Source organism: Scardinius erythrophthalmus (genome assembly GCF_964197995.2).
Source record: "Scardinius erythrophthalmus genome assembly, chromosome: 5".
NCBI classification, from domain to species: domain Eukaryota; kingdom Metazoa; phylum Chordata; class Actinopteri; order Cypriniformes; family Leuciscidae; genus Scardinius; species Scardinius erythrophthalmus.
The window spans coordinates 6495985-6512775 of NC_138225.1; the positions used below are offsets into that span (position 1 = coordinate 6495985).

General features: G+C 36.3%; 1 protein-coding gene across 1 annotated transcript in view; it reads right to left on the bottom strand.

Annotated features, from left to right (window-relative positions):
* Window positions 1–14471, bottom strand: part of spef2 (sperm flagellar 2) — a gene marked incomplete at both ends in the record, with an annotated part of 24410 nt that extends 9939 nt beyond the window's left edge. The window contains 23 exons of the mRNA XM_081366409.1: window positions 125–282; window positions 428–565; window positions 1255–1393; window positions 1482–1609; window positions 2518–2654; window positions 3471–3625; window positions 3899–4034; window positions 4153–4391; window positions 5729–5832; window positions 5912–5985; window positions 6853–6943; window positions 7144–7247; window positions 7365–7581; window positions 7745–7913; window positions 8537–8724; window positions 8817–9005; window positions 10046–10214; window positions 10389–10465; window positions 11003–11143; window positions 11328–11498; window positions 12181–12433; window positions 14157–14259; window positions 14414–14471. Of these exons, the coding sequence (XP_081222535.1) occupies window positions 125–282; window positions 428–565; window positions 1255–1393; window positions 1482–1609; window positions 2518–2654; window positions 3471–3625; window positions 3899–4034; window positions 4153–4391; window positions 5729–5832; window positions 5912–5985; window positions 6853–6943; window positions 7144–7247; window positions 7365–7581; window positions 7745–7913; window positions 8537–8724; window positions 8817–9005; window positions 10046–10214; window positions 10389–10465; window positions 11003–11143; window positions 11328–11498; window positions 12181–12433; window positions 14157–14259; window positions 14414–14471 (3338 nt within the window). The remainder of the gene's footprint in view (window positions 1–124; window positions 283–427; window positions 566–1254; window positions 1394–1481; window positions 1610–2517; window positions 2655–3470; window positions 3626–3898; window positions 4035–4152; window positions 4392–5728; window positions 5833–5911; window positions 5986–6852; window positions 6944–7143; window positions 7248–7364; window positions 7582–7744; window positions 7914–8536; window positions 8725–8816; window positions 9006–10045; window positions 10215–10388; window positions 10466–11002; window positions 11144–11327; window positions 11499–12180; window positions 12434–14156; window positions 14260–14413) is intronic.
* Window positions 14472–16791: the final 2320 nt, after the last annotated feature.

The following is a 16791-nucleotide window of genomic DNA, read 5'->3' on the forward strand; positions in this document are numbered from 1 at the left end:
TTCTGAACACAGCTAAAGTGGCGAGACAGACAGATGGATGACTGCAGGAGCTTGGCAGAAGATCTATAGTCCTGTAATGTCTGTGACATGATGATAAATCATGATGTGTAATGCTTCTTTTTACGTTTTTGACCCCTCTTGCTCGACATGCTTCTCTGCAGTGATGTCAAGCAATGGGACGCGAGTGAAGCCACGTGTGTATTCAGGAAACGCAGTTTTACACATCGCTGAATAGTAATCTCTCAGCAGACACAGGGAGTCTTGAAAGCGGCCCACTTCTATCTGTACACACACACACACACACACACACACACACACACACACACACACACACACACACACACACACACACACACAGACAGAACCATTAGACTTCAAACTCAGGCAGTTCTATGATGTGTTAGAGGAGTGTGTGTGTGTGTGTTACCTGCATTAATGCAGAATAATGGTTGATTAGTACAGCAGTGTGATCATCTAACCAGCCACCATCAATGACTCCTGCTCTCTCCTGCTCCGCCTCTTCCTTGCGTTTATCACAGATGTCCCACAGACGCTCACGCAAGTCCTGCACAAAATGAAAACACGCACTGATTAGATGTGAACTTTTTGCACTACTGCTTGTTGACTTTTTCATAAACTTTATATTGGTTTTTAACAATAAATATCACGTAACATCAAAACTACTTGAAAAACATGGAACATAGATAGGTTTAAATGAAACTCGCACAGAAAAATAAATAAATAAATATTTTAAAATGCATATCCTTGTTTTAATACTGCAAATAAATATACTGCAAATATCACACAAAACACATGATTTGTACATTGTGTTTTCTGTGCTGAAATCTAGCATGTCTTTGCCTGTGAAAATACAAGCTTGCAGAAACGTCTTTTTTTATGAGTTAAACTAGAAAAATTATTTTCTAACTCTAATTCTTAAATCAAGATACGTTGACTTGAGAAGCAAAATGACAAGATATTGGGTCTTCTGAAATATGTATCAAAATGAAGTGATTTCATACTCAATACGAGAAAGCAAATCTGTCAATAGGGTAAAAATTAAATGTAATTCAAAGTGAAAACATCTTTGTTTTTCTTCTCTTGTTTTAAGCATAAAGTCTTTATATCTGATGTCATTTTTCTTTTCAAATAAATGTATCTTGATTTAAGAATGTTTAGATATTTTTACTGGAAAACAAGACAAAAAATACTGAGGAAGAAAAGAATTTTTTGCAGTTCATGAGTGTGTCTCACATCCAGTCTTTGATGGAGCTCTCCTTTGGTCTCCTCGTCCTCTCTGATGTTGTCAGGAACGCTGTTATAATCGTGCTGCCATGCGCTTACAAACTCCTGCTTCAGATCCGGCTTCTGTAGGTACTGCCTAAAGTCCTCCCTGAAACACAAACACACATCCGTCATACACTCACACACACATTCACATGCCCTCACATCACACACACAGGCGAGCGCTGTTCTCTCACCAGATGTTGTAGAGGTGGTGAATGATGAGCTCGCGTTCACCGCGGAGGTTCTGCATCACTGTTTTGACGTTAGTCTCATATGAATTAACGACGGTCTCCCAGTACGGAACAAGATACTTTGGGATCTCCTGCAAAAAGATGAACATATTAAGAAAAACACAAAAACTGACATGATATAAATGGATCATATAATACTTTTTTGTGCCAAAAACCATTTCAGTTTAGTTTTTCAAAACCATTTTATGAATTTCCTATATTCAATTTCTGTTTAAAATAAATGTTGTCTTTCTGAACCTTCTATTCATCAAAAATCCTGAAATAAATGTATCATGATTTCTTCAAATAAATTAAGCAGCAGCACCACTGTTTTCAACATTGATAATAATCAGAAATATTTCTCGAGTAGCAAATATTGGAATGATTTCTGAAGGATCATGTGACACTGAAGACTGGAGTAATGATGCTGAAAATTCAGCTTTGCATCAGAGGAATAAATTACATTTTAAAATATTTAAAATACTGTTTTACTGTATTTTTTTTTACCAAATAAATGCAGCTTTGGTGAGCATAAGAGACTTCTTTCAAAAAAATGTTTTTAAATATCTTACTGACTCCAAAACAGAATTTTTAACAGTATTGTATATTTTAAACAGTACTGTATATTTTGAACAGTATTGTATATTTGTTTAATATCACAAAATATGTGTTATTTTTCTAGCTTAATTGGAATTCTCTTTTTGGAATGGGAAAGAAGTTTAGAGTTGATTTTGGTGGTGTGAACTTGTCTTTACAGTAGCATACAACTCTTTCAAGATATTATTGCCCTTATATTATAACTCCTTTAAGAGACTTTAACATAAATCTCATACCAACTTGAGTATCAAACTGATTAAAAAAAATAAACAAACTAGATAAGTGTAATGGCTCTGCATCTGCTCTTTAAAATCAAACAGACTCTTTGAATGTCATTTCTCCATGTTTAATTGAAGCATCTGCCAGTCTTCTGAGAGAAGGTGTGTTATGTGTGTGTATGTGCCTCGGGTAAGGGTTCCTCCACGTAGACCCTTCCAGCAGATTTTGGGGGCGCTGGTGAAGACTTCGCAGAGCAGGCACTCTCAGGACGGCTGTGTTCGAGTGAGGAGGACATTTTCCTGGAGTGACCCAGAGCTGCTTCTATGGGTCAGGGCAGAGAGCACACTTCACTAGAGATGCATTTACACAAGACATATAAGTGCAAATCAATAATGTAAGTTGTAGGTAGAAGAATGTCAGATTTTCCAACTTTCAAGTCTACAAAATGTTTGAACAAGTCTGTAACAATTAAAACTGAATTAATTACAGAAAATTGTAGAGAAGAGCAGAAGCTAAGCCCTATAAAGCATCATATTTGATATCGCAAATTGTAAAACTTTTAATCATCAACATGATCAAAACTTTGCAGAAAAGTGTTGCACACAATCTACTACAGACCTTTTGTCATCTGATTGATTGTTTATACTTTTTAGCAAGTAAAATGCCTTTTAGTATAATTGTAAAAACAACCCCCCTTAAGGTCATGGTTCAAGGTTATCTTTACTGATTTTTTTCAAGCAAATGTAAGAATAATTTTTATATGTTTGGTTTACTTGATTATCCATACATCATGTTTTAGAAAAGTCATGTAAAAATGTGAATATCAAATATGATCCATCAGGCTTTTCTCTTAATCATCATTGTATTGCATTGAATTTTTTTACCCACAATAAAAACTACAGAACTTTGATCATAAAACTAAGCATTTAAACACTTAAATATACTTAAATATTATTTAAATAATCTTACTAAGACATGTTATTGGGAGATGTGGAGTGACAGCTGATATTTATATGCATTTTATGTAAGTAGCCTGCTATACTGCTATATAGATCTCTTTCTATATAGAAACACATTTTATAGAAACTTTTTATATATATAACATTTTATTTTGCAGTCTGAAGCAAATCAATGTACCTTTTTCAACAGAGTCCAGAGTGTCCATCAGAACCATCTCCACGTTTTTGAAGAGAGTTTCCTCATCTACATCTGCTGTGATTTTTACAAGAATATTCTGCCGATCACCAAACCATTTCTCCAGTTTTGGCCATGTGTCATGGAACCCACTAATTCTATTAAAGAAACCATAGAAGACTATATTATAATTTTGAGCTTTAAAAAACATTTTTTTCTCCATAAAATGAACCTTTTTCGGGTGAAATAGCATTCAATGAACACACTTGATTTTATCCATCAGGATTTGCCAGGCTCATGAACTAGTTCTGAAAACTGGTGAACCATATGTATAGTTTGGGCTTTACAAAATCAAGCTTGTATTTTTCCAACTGTAATTGTGTCTATATATGATGTCCCATGTACTGAAAACAACCCCTGTTTTCACACACCTGTGCTGTATCTGGTTCGTCCCCAGGCTTTTGTCATCAGACAAGGATGCCGGACCTTGTGTGTCCAGATCTGTCACACTCGTCTTTTCATCTGGAGCATCACTGCTTTCTCTCTCCTGCCCTCTGCTCTCCTCATCTACTAATTAGTGAAGATAGCACAGCTTATTCCATACTAAAAACAACAATGCCTGTCATGTTGCTAAGAGTAACTGAATAGTTAATAATATCTGGCATTTCAATCTGCATAAACTCACCATCCTGGTGAGCGGCTCGCTCCAGAACCTGCTCATCTGAAACATCTAACAGCAGCACGACGTCCAGTGCAGGGGATGGAGGACTTGGATCTTTAGGAGTGTTTGTGGATAAGCTGCTTTGTGCTTTCGTCTCGGTCTCATCCGGTTCTGTAACGTTCAGAGCTTTCTCCAGCATCTGAGCCTGACTGATGTCCACTGGGAACCCGTCAAGAATCCAGCCACTATCAGCAGGGATGTTCCTGAACAACACAGCAGGAGGGAATCAAACTGGTTTTAAAAGAACTAGACTATCTACAGTACAAGTCAAGTCGAGTCAAATTTATCTATCTAGCACTTTTCATAAAATACATTACTTCAAAGCAGATTTTCAGAAAATGGTGATGTTAGTGTTTATAAAATCTTAAAGGCCATTCACACCAAGAACAAAACTAAAACGATAACTATATTTGTCCCTCTGCCGCTTTAAATGCTCGAGCTCTTTAAAGTTGGAAGGATTCTGACTAGTTGTCATAGTATTTATCGTTCATCAGCTGGATAAAAATCATTCTGAAAGTGATTCTAACGATAGTGTTGCTCTGTGCCTTTATCATTATAGTTGTGGTGTAGACTGCTATTCTTTTATATTTAGAATGATTTGTAGAACTACATCTTTATCGTTCAAGGTGTAGCCTTTGGTGTGACTGTGAACGAGCCTCATGCCTTATAGTTACATTCAGCATATTAAAGCTGGGCGATTTACATTTTACGACGATACAAGCAACCAAGACATTGAGATTTGCTATATAGCATAATCACCCTACACGAGAAGAGTGTTATATATGTGGATGAAGTTGGACTGACTTTTGTATCTAACTTTATATATAGAACTGTACAATAATATAGTTACATTTTCCAGCGATATAACAATCTAGCAGTTCAGATTTACTATGTACAGTAGGTATAGCACATCCTGGTTAGACGCGTTCCTGAGTCAACATATTTTGTTGATCATGGAACAACATTCCTGTCCGAAAATGTAGTCCTAACCCTATCCATAACTTATCCCTAAATTCAGAGAGGAATGATTGTGAATAACACTGATATAGAAGCAACCAGGGTTTGGTTGTAAGCCTAAACTTGACATAAACTGTAAACTTCACTCAAATCTGATTGGAAAGTTGTTCCAGGATCAACAAAGATATTGATCCAGGAACATGTTTCACTTGGTGAAATCAGGTTCTGCATAAACACTTATAGTAGTTGTATAATTCATTATTAATTTGTTAATTAATTCACCAAAGGAAATGAAAAAACTAAGTTAGATGATAATGCTGAAGTCACCACGATGATCACATGACCAGCTGAACAATACTCAATTTATATCAGTTAGCCCCCTAATACGGGACATTTGAAATGCTTGCAGAATAAATAGCCCCCAAAAAACTATTTGAATCAGAATTCTGGGATTAACGAGTCAGAATAAAATATTCCAGAGAGTGTTGTGTAGTAATGTAATACAGAGAAAACTAAAAAAAATACTTTAACTTGTGCAAAAAACAAAATGTGAAATCAGAAAATAAGCATTAGAGCTCTTTACCTGATAGCGTCCACTATGATGTCGACCAGAAGTTGATCAGGAACAGCTTTGCCTGTCCTGAGAGCCTCCTCTACCGCTGCACCACACTGCGCTCGCAACGACCACTGCACAACACAGCATTGTGCATCATGAACCATGATATCAAAGAGCTTAATGCTGATAAAATACAGAGAGTTTATGTGGCTTTGTGTGTGCTTTTACTTTTTCTTTATCTTCTTCTTTTTCGTGAAGTCCAGATATCTCATGAGGCTGCGGTCCTGATGCAAGACATACGGAAGAGTCAGTCACTACTGGAACTTGAGTGAGCATTTCCATAGTATGCATTTCACTCTTTTTAAACCTTACTTTTATTGGGTTTTAGGGTTTGGTATAGAGCATTTATAGAGAACCCTATAACTAATACACAGTTAAATTAATGGAAAAAAAGGAAATAAATTTACATGATACATACAAGAATATTATAAATTAATAATTTATTCCTGTGATAAAAGCAGAATTTTCAGCATCATTACTCCAGTCTTCAGTGTCACATGATCCTTCAGAAATCATTCTAATATGTAGATTTGCTGTTCATGCTATCAGTGTTGAAAACAGTTGGGCTGCTTCATATTTCTGTGGAAACCGTACTAAGAAAAAATCCAGGACTCTTTGATGAAGGCTGTGTTCGAAATCACCCCCTATACCCTCATTCACTATTCCCTACATTACTACTAATATAGACCACAGCAATATAGCGCTTTGGAAAATGGATGGATGGAAGATTCAGCTGTGGCGACATCTTCTGGTGTACATTGGTTGTACACTCATTATTGCAGTGCATTATGGGATTGAATGAGTACACTCAATAACATCCACTATGGTTTCAGACACCACTACAAATGGCTGTCCCCTCAAATGGTGCCCTATTTACGGGGATGGGGGCGATTTCAGACAGCAGAAAAGAAAGAGAAAGTATCTTTTGTAACATGATATGTCCTTACTGTCACTTTTGATCAACTAAATGCATCCTTGATGAATAAAAGTATTATTTTCTTTCTCCAAAGAAAATCTTGCTGACCCTAAACTTTTGAATGGTAGTGTAAATAACGTCACAGTTTTAAAAGTTATCTAATATTCTCACAAACCTGATTCTAGAGAAGAGGATGTCTCCTCCTCTTCATCTTTCTGAGGCTGCTCTATACCTTCCGTCGGAGAACCATTTCTCTCCAGGTTCTTCTGAGCATGGCAAACACATGATCAGCACCAACACGGGACAAAACAGTGTAAATAATGTAGTAAATAAAAAGTTTGAACAGACAACAGTACAGTAAAATACATCACAAACTGTTCTAATAAAGGTTTTGCTGAAAACTATGATAAGTTCTGTTGGGTTTCCACCTCAAGAAACGAACATAATACTAAGAGTGTTTACTGACCTGTGACACTTTTTGGCTTTCACTCACAGCCTGTTTTTCCTTCTGATAGTCTGATAGAGCATCCTGGATCAAAGTGTTGGCTGAGAGCACATGGATACCAAGAACTGATTCCCAGAGATTAACAAATAGCAAGTCAGGAAATTTAGTTAATACAGTCCTGATGTATCATACCACTTTTCCTTCCAGTACAGCTCTTACTATGATGAAGCATCAACTCCTACCGTTGCTGATCCTGGTGAGGCAGGAGGTTTTGCCTGAGTGGGTTTTTCCCAGCATGCACGCTCTGATGGTGAAACGGGGAAACGGAGGAGTAGTGCTGGCACTGGGTCGGACTACCATGCTCTGTAGACGACTCAACACATGATCCAGAATATCATTATTCACTGGTGAGGCTTGACTCTCGCCCTCTTCATTCAAAACCCACTCGCCCATCATGGCCTGAAGTGAACAGACAGAAAGATACACATACATAATACTTGCACTGACACGTAAATGAGTCCATCCCTCGACTGTTATTTCATAGGAAACAAATACATGGTTTTCAAGAGAATGAATGGTCAGTTGATATGAACTCAAAATACTCTTAACATACTGTCCTTACCACATACTCGTTGTAGTCTTGATTATTGAGTATATGGAGCTTCTCCAGCTCAATGATCTGTTCTGGCGTGGGGTCAGTAGGGGTGGGCTGCACACTGGCCACTTCATACAGCGGCTTACCACTGAAAAACAGCTCCATCCACTCCTGCATCAGCTTCACTGGTATCAGACTGAGAGAGAGTGAAGATGGCCATTTTACCTTTTTTATACCATTTTTCTAACATACCATAATATTTCCTTACACACACTACCGTTTAAAAGTCTGGGGTCAGTAAGAATTTTTATTATTATTATTATTTAGCAAGGATGCATTTGATGATCAAAAGTAAAACATGTAAACATACGTATTTTCAACATTAAAAATAATAAGGAAAGGATCTTGAGCAGAAAATTAGCATGATTTCTGAAGGATCATGTGACACTGTAGATTGGAGTAATGATGCTGAAAATTCAGCTTTGCATCACAGGAATAAATTAAATTTTAAATGTAGTCATGTAGAAAACAATCATTTTAATTTGAAAAAATATTTCACAATATTACTATTTTTACTATATTTATAATAAAAAAACAGCCTCGGTGAGCATAAGAGACTTCTTTCAAAATTAAAAAAAAAACCAGAACTTTTATACAGTAGTGTCTATATTACAAATTTATTTTTATTATAATGCACTAATGAGTTATGTTACATAGCACACTGAACTCTTTTTTATTTCAAATAGCAAGAATTTCCATCATATGAGCTTTTTAAACTCCATGACTGCTGTTTAGTAGAGTGATCAGGGACATAAGTACTTGGATGTAAGAAGCCGATATTCTCCAGCTTTTGTCGCCAGATCGACAATCTGTCCCAGAATTCCTCTGCAGATGTCGATGTGCTTGCGATGGCGAGCCTGAACGCGCTCGGCGACTAGCTGTTTGTGTATCTCATGCTCAATCCTGATCTGCTCACTGCGCTCCAGACGTTCCTGTTGGGCGAGAACCTGGACGGCAGCAGTGATGGGACAATCATGATCAAAACCTCTCAAAAACCTTTTGTTTTTGTTTGTGCATATGTGTATGTATATTCTCTCACAGCTTCTCTATCCAAGGCCTCTTGGAAGTCTCGAAGGCGGCGTTCCTGGTATTGTCTCTCTTGGAAGATCCGGTTTTGTCGAAGTACCTCTTTCTGCTGTTTTATTTGCATCAGCTGCACGGCGATCCTCTTCTCCTGCTGCGTCTGACGCATCAAACGACTGACCATCTGTTCCTCTCGCACTGCCTCCTGCAGACAAATATCATCGCAAGAACCAGATATGATCAAGATGCACTGCTGGCAAAAAGTTTGACACTTTATTGACATTCATATATTTTTAAGCAAGACTCAAAATACTAAACACATTTTGCAATATGCTAGTATTGCATTCCTAAAACAGCTGATGTTTAACTCTGTAAATCCTGACTTGAATTAACAATCGAAAAATCTATTTCTTTTTATGGAACAGTTTATTGAACCTTTAGACACACAAAAAAACATCAAAAAAAAAAAAAGTTTCCATGAGTTTTTTGAGTATCATTTTTGATGCATCAGGCTTTTATGGCTCATATAGTATGATATAGTGAGAATAATGAGCTCAAAAAACACCTCAAATTTATTCAGAGGACCAAACTGAGCAAAAATAGCAAAAAACAGTTGCTGATATTTATATCAACAAAAAGGTAAGATGGAATGCTGATAGCTTGTAATGTAAATTAATGGGATCTTTACAACAGTATAGCAGATACTTACAGTACATAAACTGCATATAAATATTGAAGATGATGTTTCAATGCCTAGTTTTATGACTAAAGCTCTGTAGTTTTTATTATGGAGGGGGACATATAATGCAATGACTACTGAGAGATGATGAACAAATAAACGTTCCTCAAAAGCCTGATGGATCACATTTGACACTCAAATTTTAACATGATTTTTATAAAAAATGATGTGTGGATAATCAAGTAAACCGATGTTGCTTCAGTCCAGTAAGTGTTCATCTTGAAATGTTACTAAAAATATAAAAGTTTGCTTTATAAAGATTGTTAAAGATTTCACAGCAGACCGACACATGAAGAACCTGAGGGGGGATGTTTTTACAATTATACTAAAAGGCCTTTTGCTTGCTAAAAAAAATATAAACTATCAATCAGACGACAGAAGGCATGTACTAGATTGCGTTCAACAGGCTATCCAGCAAAGTTTTGATCATGTTGATAATTTAGAGGCCTTAGAAATCATTTTAATTCTGGTTTTATAGTGTTGAAATAAGCAACGCCATTGGTCACCTGCTGAGCCTCATGAATGTGGAGTTGTTCCATCAGAGCACGTCGTCTCCTCATCTCTCTCTGTTCCCGAGCAGCGGCGTCTTCCTCCAGATGCTGACGGATGTTCTCGATGTACTCCTTGTTCCACTTCTCTTTGTCGCCTGTGCTCATTGGCTGGGTCACACGGCCACTGTAAATCCAGGTAAAGTTACATGTTACATCCCAGAGCTCACCTAATGAAGATAATATTTTCCTGTTTGGTGTGCACTTAGACGGTCAGTGAACGGTATAGCCTGCTGTGGGTAGCTTCTGTGTGTTTTTTTGTTTGATTGTGTTCCAGATTTTCCTCACTATGCAAACATACCCGAGTAAGGCTTCACCACCAGCTGGAGAAATCTTCTTCCGGTGCTTCTCAAACTGTTCGATCTCACGATGAACATGCTGAAAATCATACTTCATCTTAAAGGGTCACAATCAAACAATCAAATCTGGTCAAAACAATCTTTGACAATTCATTATGTTTTTCAATATGAACTGTTTTTATTCCAGTCTGTCACAATATCTGTGTAATCCCAAAATCAAAAAGAAACAAGAAATTCATTTATGGTAATTCTAATTATTGTAATAAAATATAATAAAAGAAATACAGCATTTACATGTATTTAAGCATCACAGTGCTGTACAGCAGGGTTATTTTAGTAATACTTATATACAAACAGTATATAGCTTTTATTTATATACTCATTAGAAATTTTGCCTTTGGGCAACTTACTGAAAGAATTTTTTTAAAATTTTAAAATCTAATATTCATACTTTATTTTATTTCAACTTCATGTCAATTACCAAAAACAATTTTTAATAGTTTTAGTTCATAATAACAACTTTGGTGTACTATATTACAATAATGAGAACTTAGGGCTGTAAACGTGCATAATTATCATGAAAATAATGTCAAAAGTGCAGTTGTGTGTTGTTCACCTGAGCCTCTTGCTTTTTGCGAAACTGATGGTGTTTCTCAGAAGCTCTTGACGTGCGAGTGTGTGGAGGCTTCGGGATCTGGACTACAGCTGACTGAATCTGGATCAGAATCTCATTCTGTTTTCTGCGTGCCTGCCGGTGCTGACAAACAAATCATATTATCAGTTTCAGTCAACACTATTACAGGCTGATTAACACACCATTAAACAGTAAAAAATGTAGAAGTTTCAGGTTCATGCCTGTTTGATGCTACTGAATAATAGAGTTAAATGCTTATATTTATCACTGGGAATGTCAGCTGTTGTTTAGCACTAGAAAGGCAGACCTTTTCAATGTCCTTCAGCCTCCTCTCCTCCTGGCGTTTGAGCCGTTCCTCTTCCTTCAGGAGTTCAGTCATGACCGAGCGCTTGTACATGTCCTGCCCTCGTTTATGGAAGCGGTTTGCGATCTTCTGCATCTTCAGATCCGCCTCACGCTTCACCACAGTCTTCAAGCGCTGTGGGACAAACATGAGACTCTTTTCTTTGGTCCTAAGGTTGCAGTGTTGGTAAAGCTAATCTAAACATGAAACTAACCAGGCTACCAATTATTACAAGATGACATATGCAGCCTGCCACATTTACTACTTTTTATTAATATTTAGATGCAATTTTATCTAATATTTTATTAGAAAACACAGTTTTGTGAACAGCAAATCAGCATATTAGAATGATTTCTGAAGGATCATGTGACACTGAAGACTGGAGTAATGATGATGAAAATTCAGCTTTGCATCACAAGAATAAATTACATTTTAAAATATATTCAAATACAATACAATTATTTAAAATTGTAATAATATTTCACATTTTGTTCTGTTTTTACTGTATTTAGTGAACATAATAGACTTCTTTCAAAAATCATACAGACCCCAAACTTCAGTAAAGTAACTGCACTTGTGACTTATTCACATGACACACTACTAATTGAAGTTTATGAATAATATGAATAAATATATCTAAATGATAAATAGTGACATTACCACCTTTCCACTGAGAAATTGTATTGTACAGAGCCAATCTGTGTACACAATTCATGTTAGGGATCTTTAATATATTTCAGGGCAATAAGTTGTGCCAAATAAACAGAAAAGTATGACCACCCCTGAGAGAGGAAGAAAGAAATGAACTGAAGATCACCTCAGTATAGATGCTGTTCTCTACACGGTGCAGACGGGCCGTGGCCGCGGGCTGCATGACCTCCATGGCTGTGGCAGTGAGGCCTGATTTCTTCTTCTTCTGCAGAAGGATGTAGAGCTGGTAGAGCAGGTGTGTGGCCGCCCCCTGTCTGCCCTGCATCACTGCTTTGGCACTGCCCAGGTCAAAGGGCACGCCTAGCAGCTGCAGCGTGGGCTCTATACGAGTGAAGTTATTCAGCTTCGCATTCGCCGTGCTGTGGAATAACACAAATACTAATAATTAAGATATTTGGCTATCTATCTATCTAGGCAACATATGACCATCTTTCTGTCTGCATATCTATTTAGATTCAAGATTCAAATAGGTTCATTGGCATGGTGAAATCAATCTTTACAATAACACTATACAATAAAAATAAATAAATAATGAATAAATTAATAAATGAATAAAAAAATATATTTTTTTACATGAAAATAAACATAGCAATTAAAATGTATAATCTTCTAATATTTATATCAGTGTCTCTAGGCGTATAGTGAGTGTGTTGGTAGCTCTGTCCCACTGGAGGCGCTTTTGTCTGGAAGCCAGGTTTGAGCTAGCTGGGCTTTCTCCTCGCTGGTGTGGGGAGTTTTCCATATTTGTTTTCTGATGGAAGTCTTTCTGGTGGGTTGTGAAATGGGGATAGAAAGTGTCCCTAATGTGTGTTTAATTTGGGCAGGATGTTGGAAAGTTCAGCTCTGTTTCCAGTGAGGACACAGTCGCTCTTCCTTTGGCAGCCAGGTCTGTGTGTGTGTGTGTGTGTGTGTGTGTGTGTGTGTGTGTGTGTGTGTGTGTGTGTGTGTATGTCTGTCTATCTCTATGGTCAGACTGTGTTCACTGAGTCTGTACATGCTAAGGAGTTTTCTCAGTTTAGCGTCGCTCAGTGTACTCAGGTATCTTGGCAATTCATATTTTCTGTTTAGGGCAGGACAGCACTCCAGTTTACTTTGTTTGGCTGTTGCGTCTGTCCAATGTTGTAGGTATTTTTCTTTTTGTGTTTTAATTATTTGGTTTGGTCTGGCTGGGTTTTATTGTCAGTTTGTGACGTCAGCTCTAAGACCAATCGGCTGAGGGCGTTTTTCTCTGGCTTCAGCTCTTGGTATGTCAGAGCTTTGTGATGGAGGGCCTGTTCATCGTTATTTTTTAAGTGGGCATGGAATTTAATGGCTCTTTAGTGAATTATTATTATAAGTGGGTATAATCCTAATTCTGCTCTGCATAATTATTTGGGGTTTTGCGCTGAACTTGAAGCAAGATTTTGCACAGCTTGCACAGCTCCTGCATTGGGTCTTTGTCCCGTTTAGTGAACTCTTGGTCTGTGAGTGGCCCCAGACACCCGTACAGCGCGATGGGCTCTATTACAGTTTTGATTATTTTTAGCCAGACTCTGATTGAGATGTCAATTTTGATATTGTCTCAATAGCATAAAAAGCTCTCCGTATCTTGTCTCTCAATTTGTTAACAGCTCTCAATTTGTTCTATCTATGTCACACATGACAGTCTGTCTGTCTACCTTTCTGTCTATCTGTCTCTCCATCTATCTATCTATCTATCTATCTATCTATCTATCTATCTATCTATCTATCAAAATAAAGCCCATTGCTTTTAGGTCATGTTATTATGGTATGAGCATCCATCCATAAAAGGATGGATACATATAAAAAATGTATACATTTCATAAAAGATAACTATTTTAATATATTTCTATCCACCCACCAATCACCTATTCAACAAATCAATCCATCCAGTCATACCTGTTTTATCTATCTATCTATCTATCTATCTATCCATCAACATATCCATCAACACCTAACGTTAGGCTATTGATTCACCGAACCGGAAATAAACAGATAAAAATAAAAATACACATAAAAAGTACATAACATACAAACAAAAATATGTAGGCCAGGCCTATGTCGATCCATCTAAAGTTCTACCTTTGTTTGGTGAACAGGTGGAAGTCCTCCTGCAGCTCATATCGGTTCAGGATCTCTCCTATCAAATAACCGTTTGCAAAATCCCTGGCGAAGGAATACGGCTCTGCAAAAGATTCATATGGCATAAAGAAAAAAAGGCGGAATTATTACTGATAGTTTAGCTGATAAAATTATAAATCAGGTCTTAATACACACGTTTAAGGACGGATCGTTAACTCGTTTGCTAACGGCTATGTTAGCGTTACTTCGTAACTTACCAACGACTTTAGACAGCTGGAGCTCTGAATTCAGCCACTGGCAGATTATGTCTGACATTCTGAGCGTTTAATTTTCTTAAGGAAATTCAATAATGTCTATATAACGTTAGATATATATATCGGTCTTGGGAATATCTTGACATCTGTGTAACGTTAGTTTATGGATGACATTGTTTTGGGGAGTGTCTCGTTTTTGCTTGGTGTTGCCACAGTAACCAAACTAAAATTCCCTGAATGGGATTCAGAGTGGAAATACCTTGTGACCGACACACACCTTTATTCGGTTCTGTCGTTATTTGAAACGCAATTATAAGCGCGCGTGTGTGTGTGTGTGTGTGTGTGTGTATATATATATATATATATATATATATATATATATATATATATATATATATATATATATATATATATAAAAAAGTGTGTGCATGACTTCCACATGCATCCCAGTTTGAAATGAACCGACATTTTTAAATAAGGTTTCCAAAAATCCAATGCTTATCCATTTGAAAAATCTGTAAAAAAATTAAAAAAAAATTATAATATATATAAAAAGAAAGAAGTTCTTAAAATTATTCTTTAATTAAATTGCAATCCTTTAGCTTTGGCTCCAAATTATGATCTCAAATAATCATACACATTACTAAAAGTTTTATTATTTTGTTTAGTTATTTATTAATGCACATGAATAAAAAATGTATCTGTATTTTCAAAATGTTCTGCCATATAGTTATTGCTGGTTGTTTGAAAATGCATAAATTTATCTTTAAAAAAAAAATTGGTACCACTTTATTTAACAGTGTCCTTGTTACATGTGTTACATGTACTTACCATAGTAATAACAGTAAATTATTTATAATTATATGCAACTAACCCTCAACCAAATCCTAATCCTATAGTATGTAGTTGCTTAATATTACTCAGTACTTGAATATATTAATTACACTGTAACAATGACACCTTAAAATAAAGAGTAACCAATTTTTTTTTAAATTACCATCACCTCAGAAATATTAACTTGTGTGTGTTTTATTGCTAATAGAGAAAGTCCATCATACCCCAGAAAAAAGACTGAGATTCATATAAGGACAGAACTGAAGGATTAAGATGGAGCAGCAATAAAACAAGAGAATAGGCTGAAAGTTGCGGTGTGTTTATAGAGGTGAAAATGAGGACAACTGACCAATATGTTCCTCTGAGCGGTCCTGCTTTTACAAGCACTGCTGCCATCCTGTCTGGAGAACACAAAAGCATTCTGCACATAATGATGATCAGGCCCATTTCACACTAAGGGTAAAATGGGGTTTAGAGCTTCGGAAAAACATCACTAGGGGATTTACTGACAAAGAAAATATTACTGCACTTTCTTGCATACAGATTTCTCAATGCTATTACAGGCAATGCAACGCCCAAAGGCAAAAACGACCAAAGAAAAACTGTGGTTTATCTGGATTTATTGTCTATAATAATACAGAGTGCACAATATTCTGTTAGTGTATTAGCAGAGTATAAAGAGCTGAATAGCCTGGATACATCTTTGTTTTTTCTTACACGTGTTTACACACACTCATATAGTGTTTCTAATGAAATTATTCCACATTCCTCATTCAAAGTTCATCTTTCCCCTCTCTGAACACTGAATGTGGAATCTGTCATGCATGCAAAGGCAACAACATTATTGTAATATTAATTCGTAATTATTAACTTGGTGCAATATTCCCATGCTCAAGAAATAAGCTTATTTACATTAGTGTTAACATATTTACATTAATGCCTCATGCTTGACGTGACATCCCACTGATCTCTCATCTGGATCGCATACGGAAGTTGCTCAAATCTGGATATTTATATCATATTTGTCTCACATTATCCCTGTAGTGTAGCCTTTGAGATGATGTTGTCAGAATATATATCATTAGCTCATTTTCCATTTTTACTGCTATTAACAGGCTCATCTGGGCTATAAAATCCCCAGCTAAGACTTTCTATGCATATTCTTGAACAGTTAAAAAACATTATATAGACAATGACATTTGTGCATTTCACATTCATACAAGCAAATAAAAAAATAAACATTAGTAGGCTTATCTCTACATACAACTGCAAAAATGACATTAGTAACTAATTATTCCAACATAATAAAATATTTCACAGTAGTGTTTAAAGCTTAAGCAACAGTAGATGCTGACCTATCCCATAATATTTCATAATCTTTCATAATCTTGCTCCTAATAATTATCATCTAATGCCCTTTCAATCAAATGCCTCATTAGGAGTTTAATAATTGCTATCTGAAGTTCTTTAAAGTCGACAAGAAAGTGCATCGTAACCCATTTTACTTCCGTTTCATGATGTTTCAGAGGGAAACTAGAAAAAAAAAT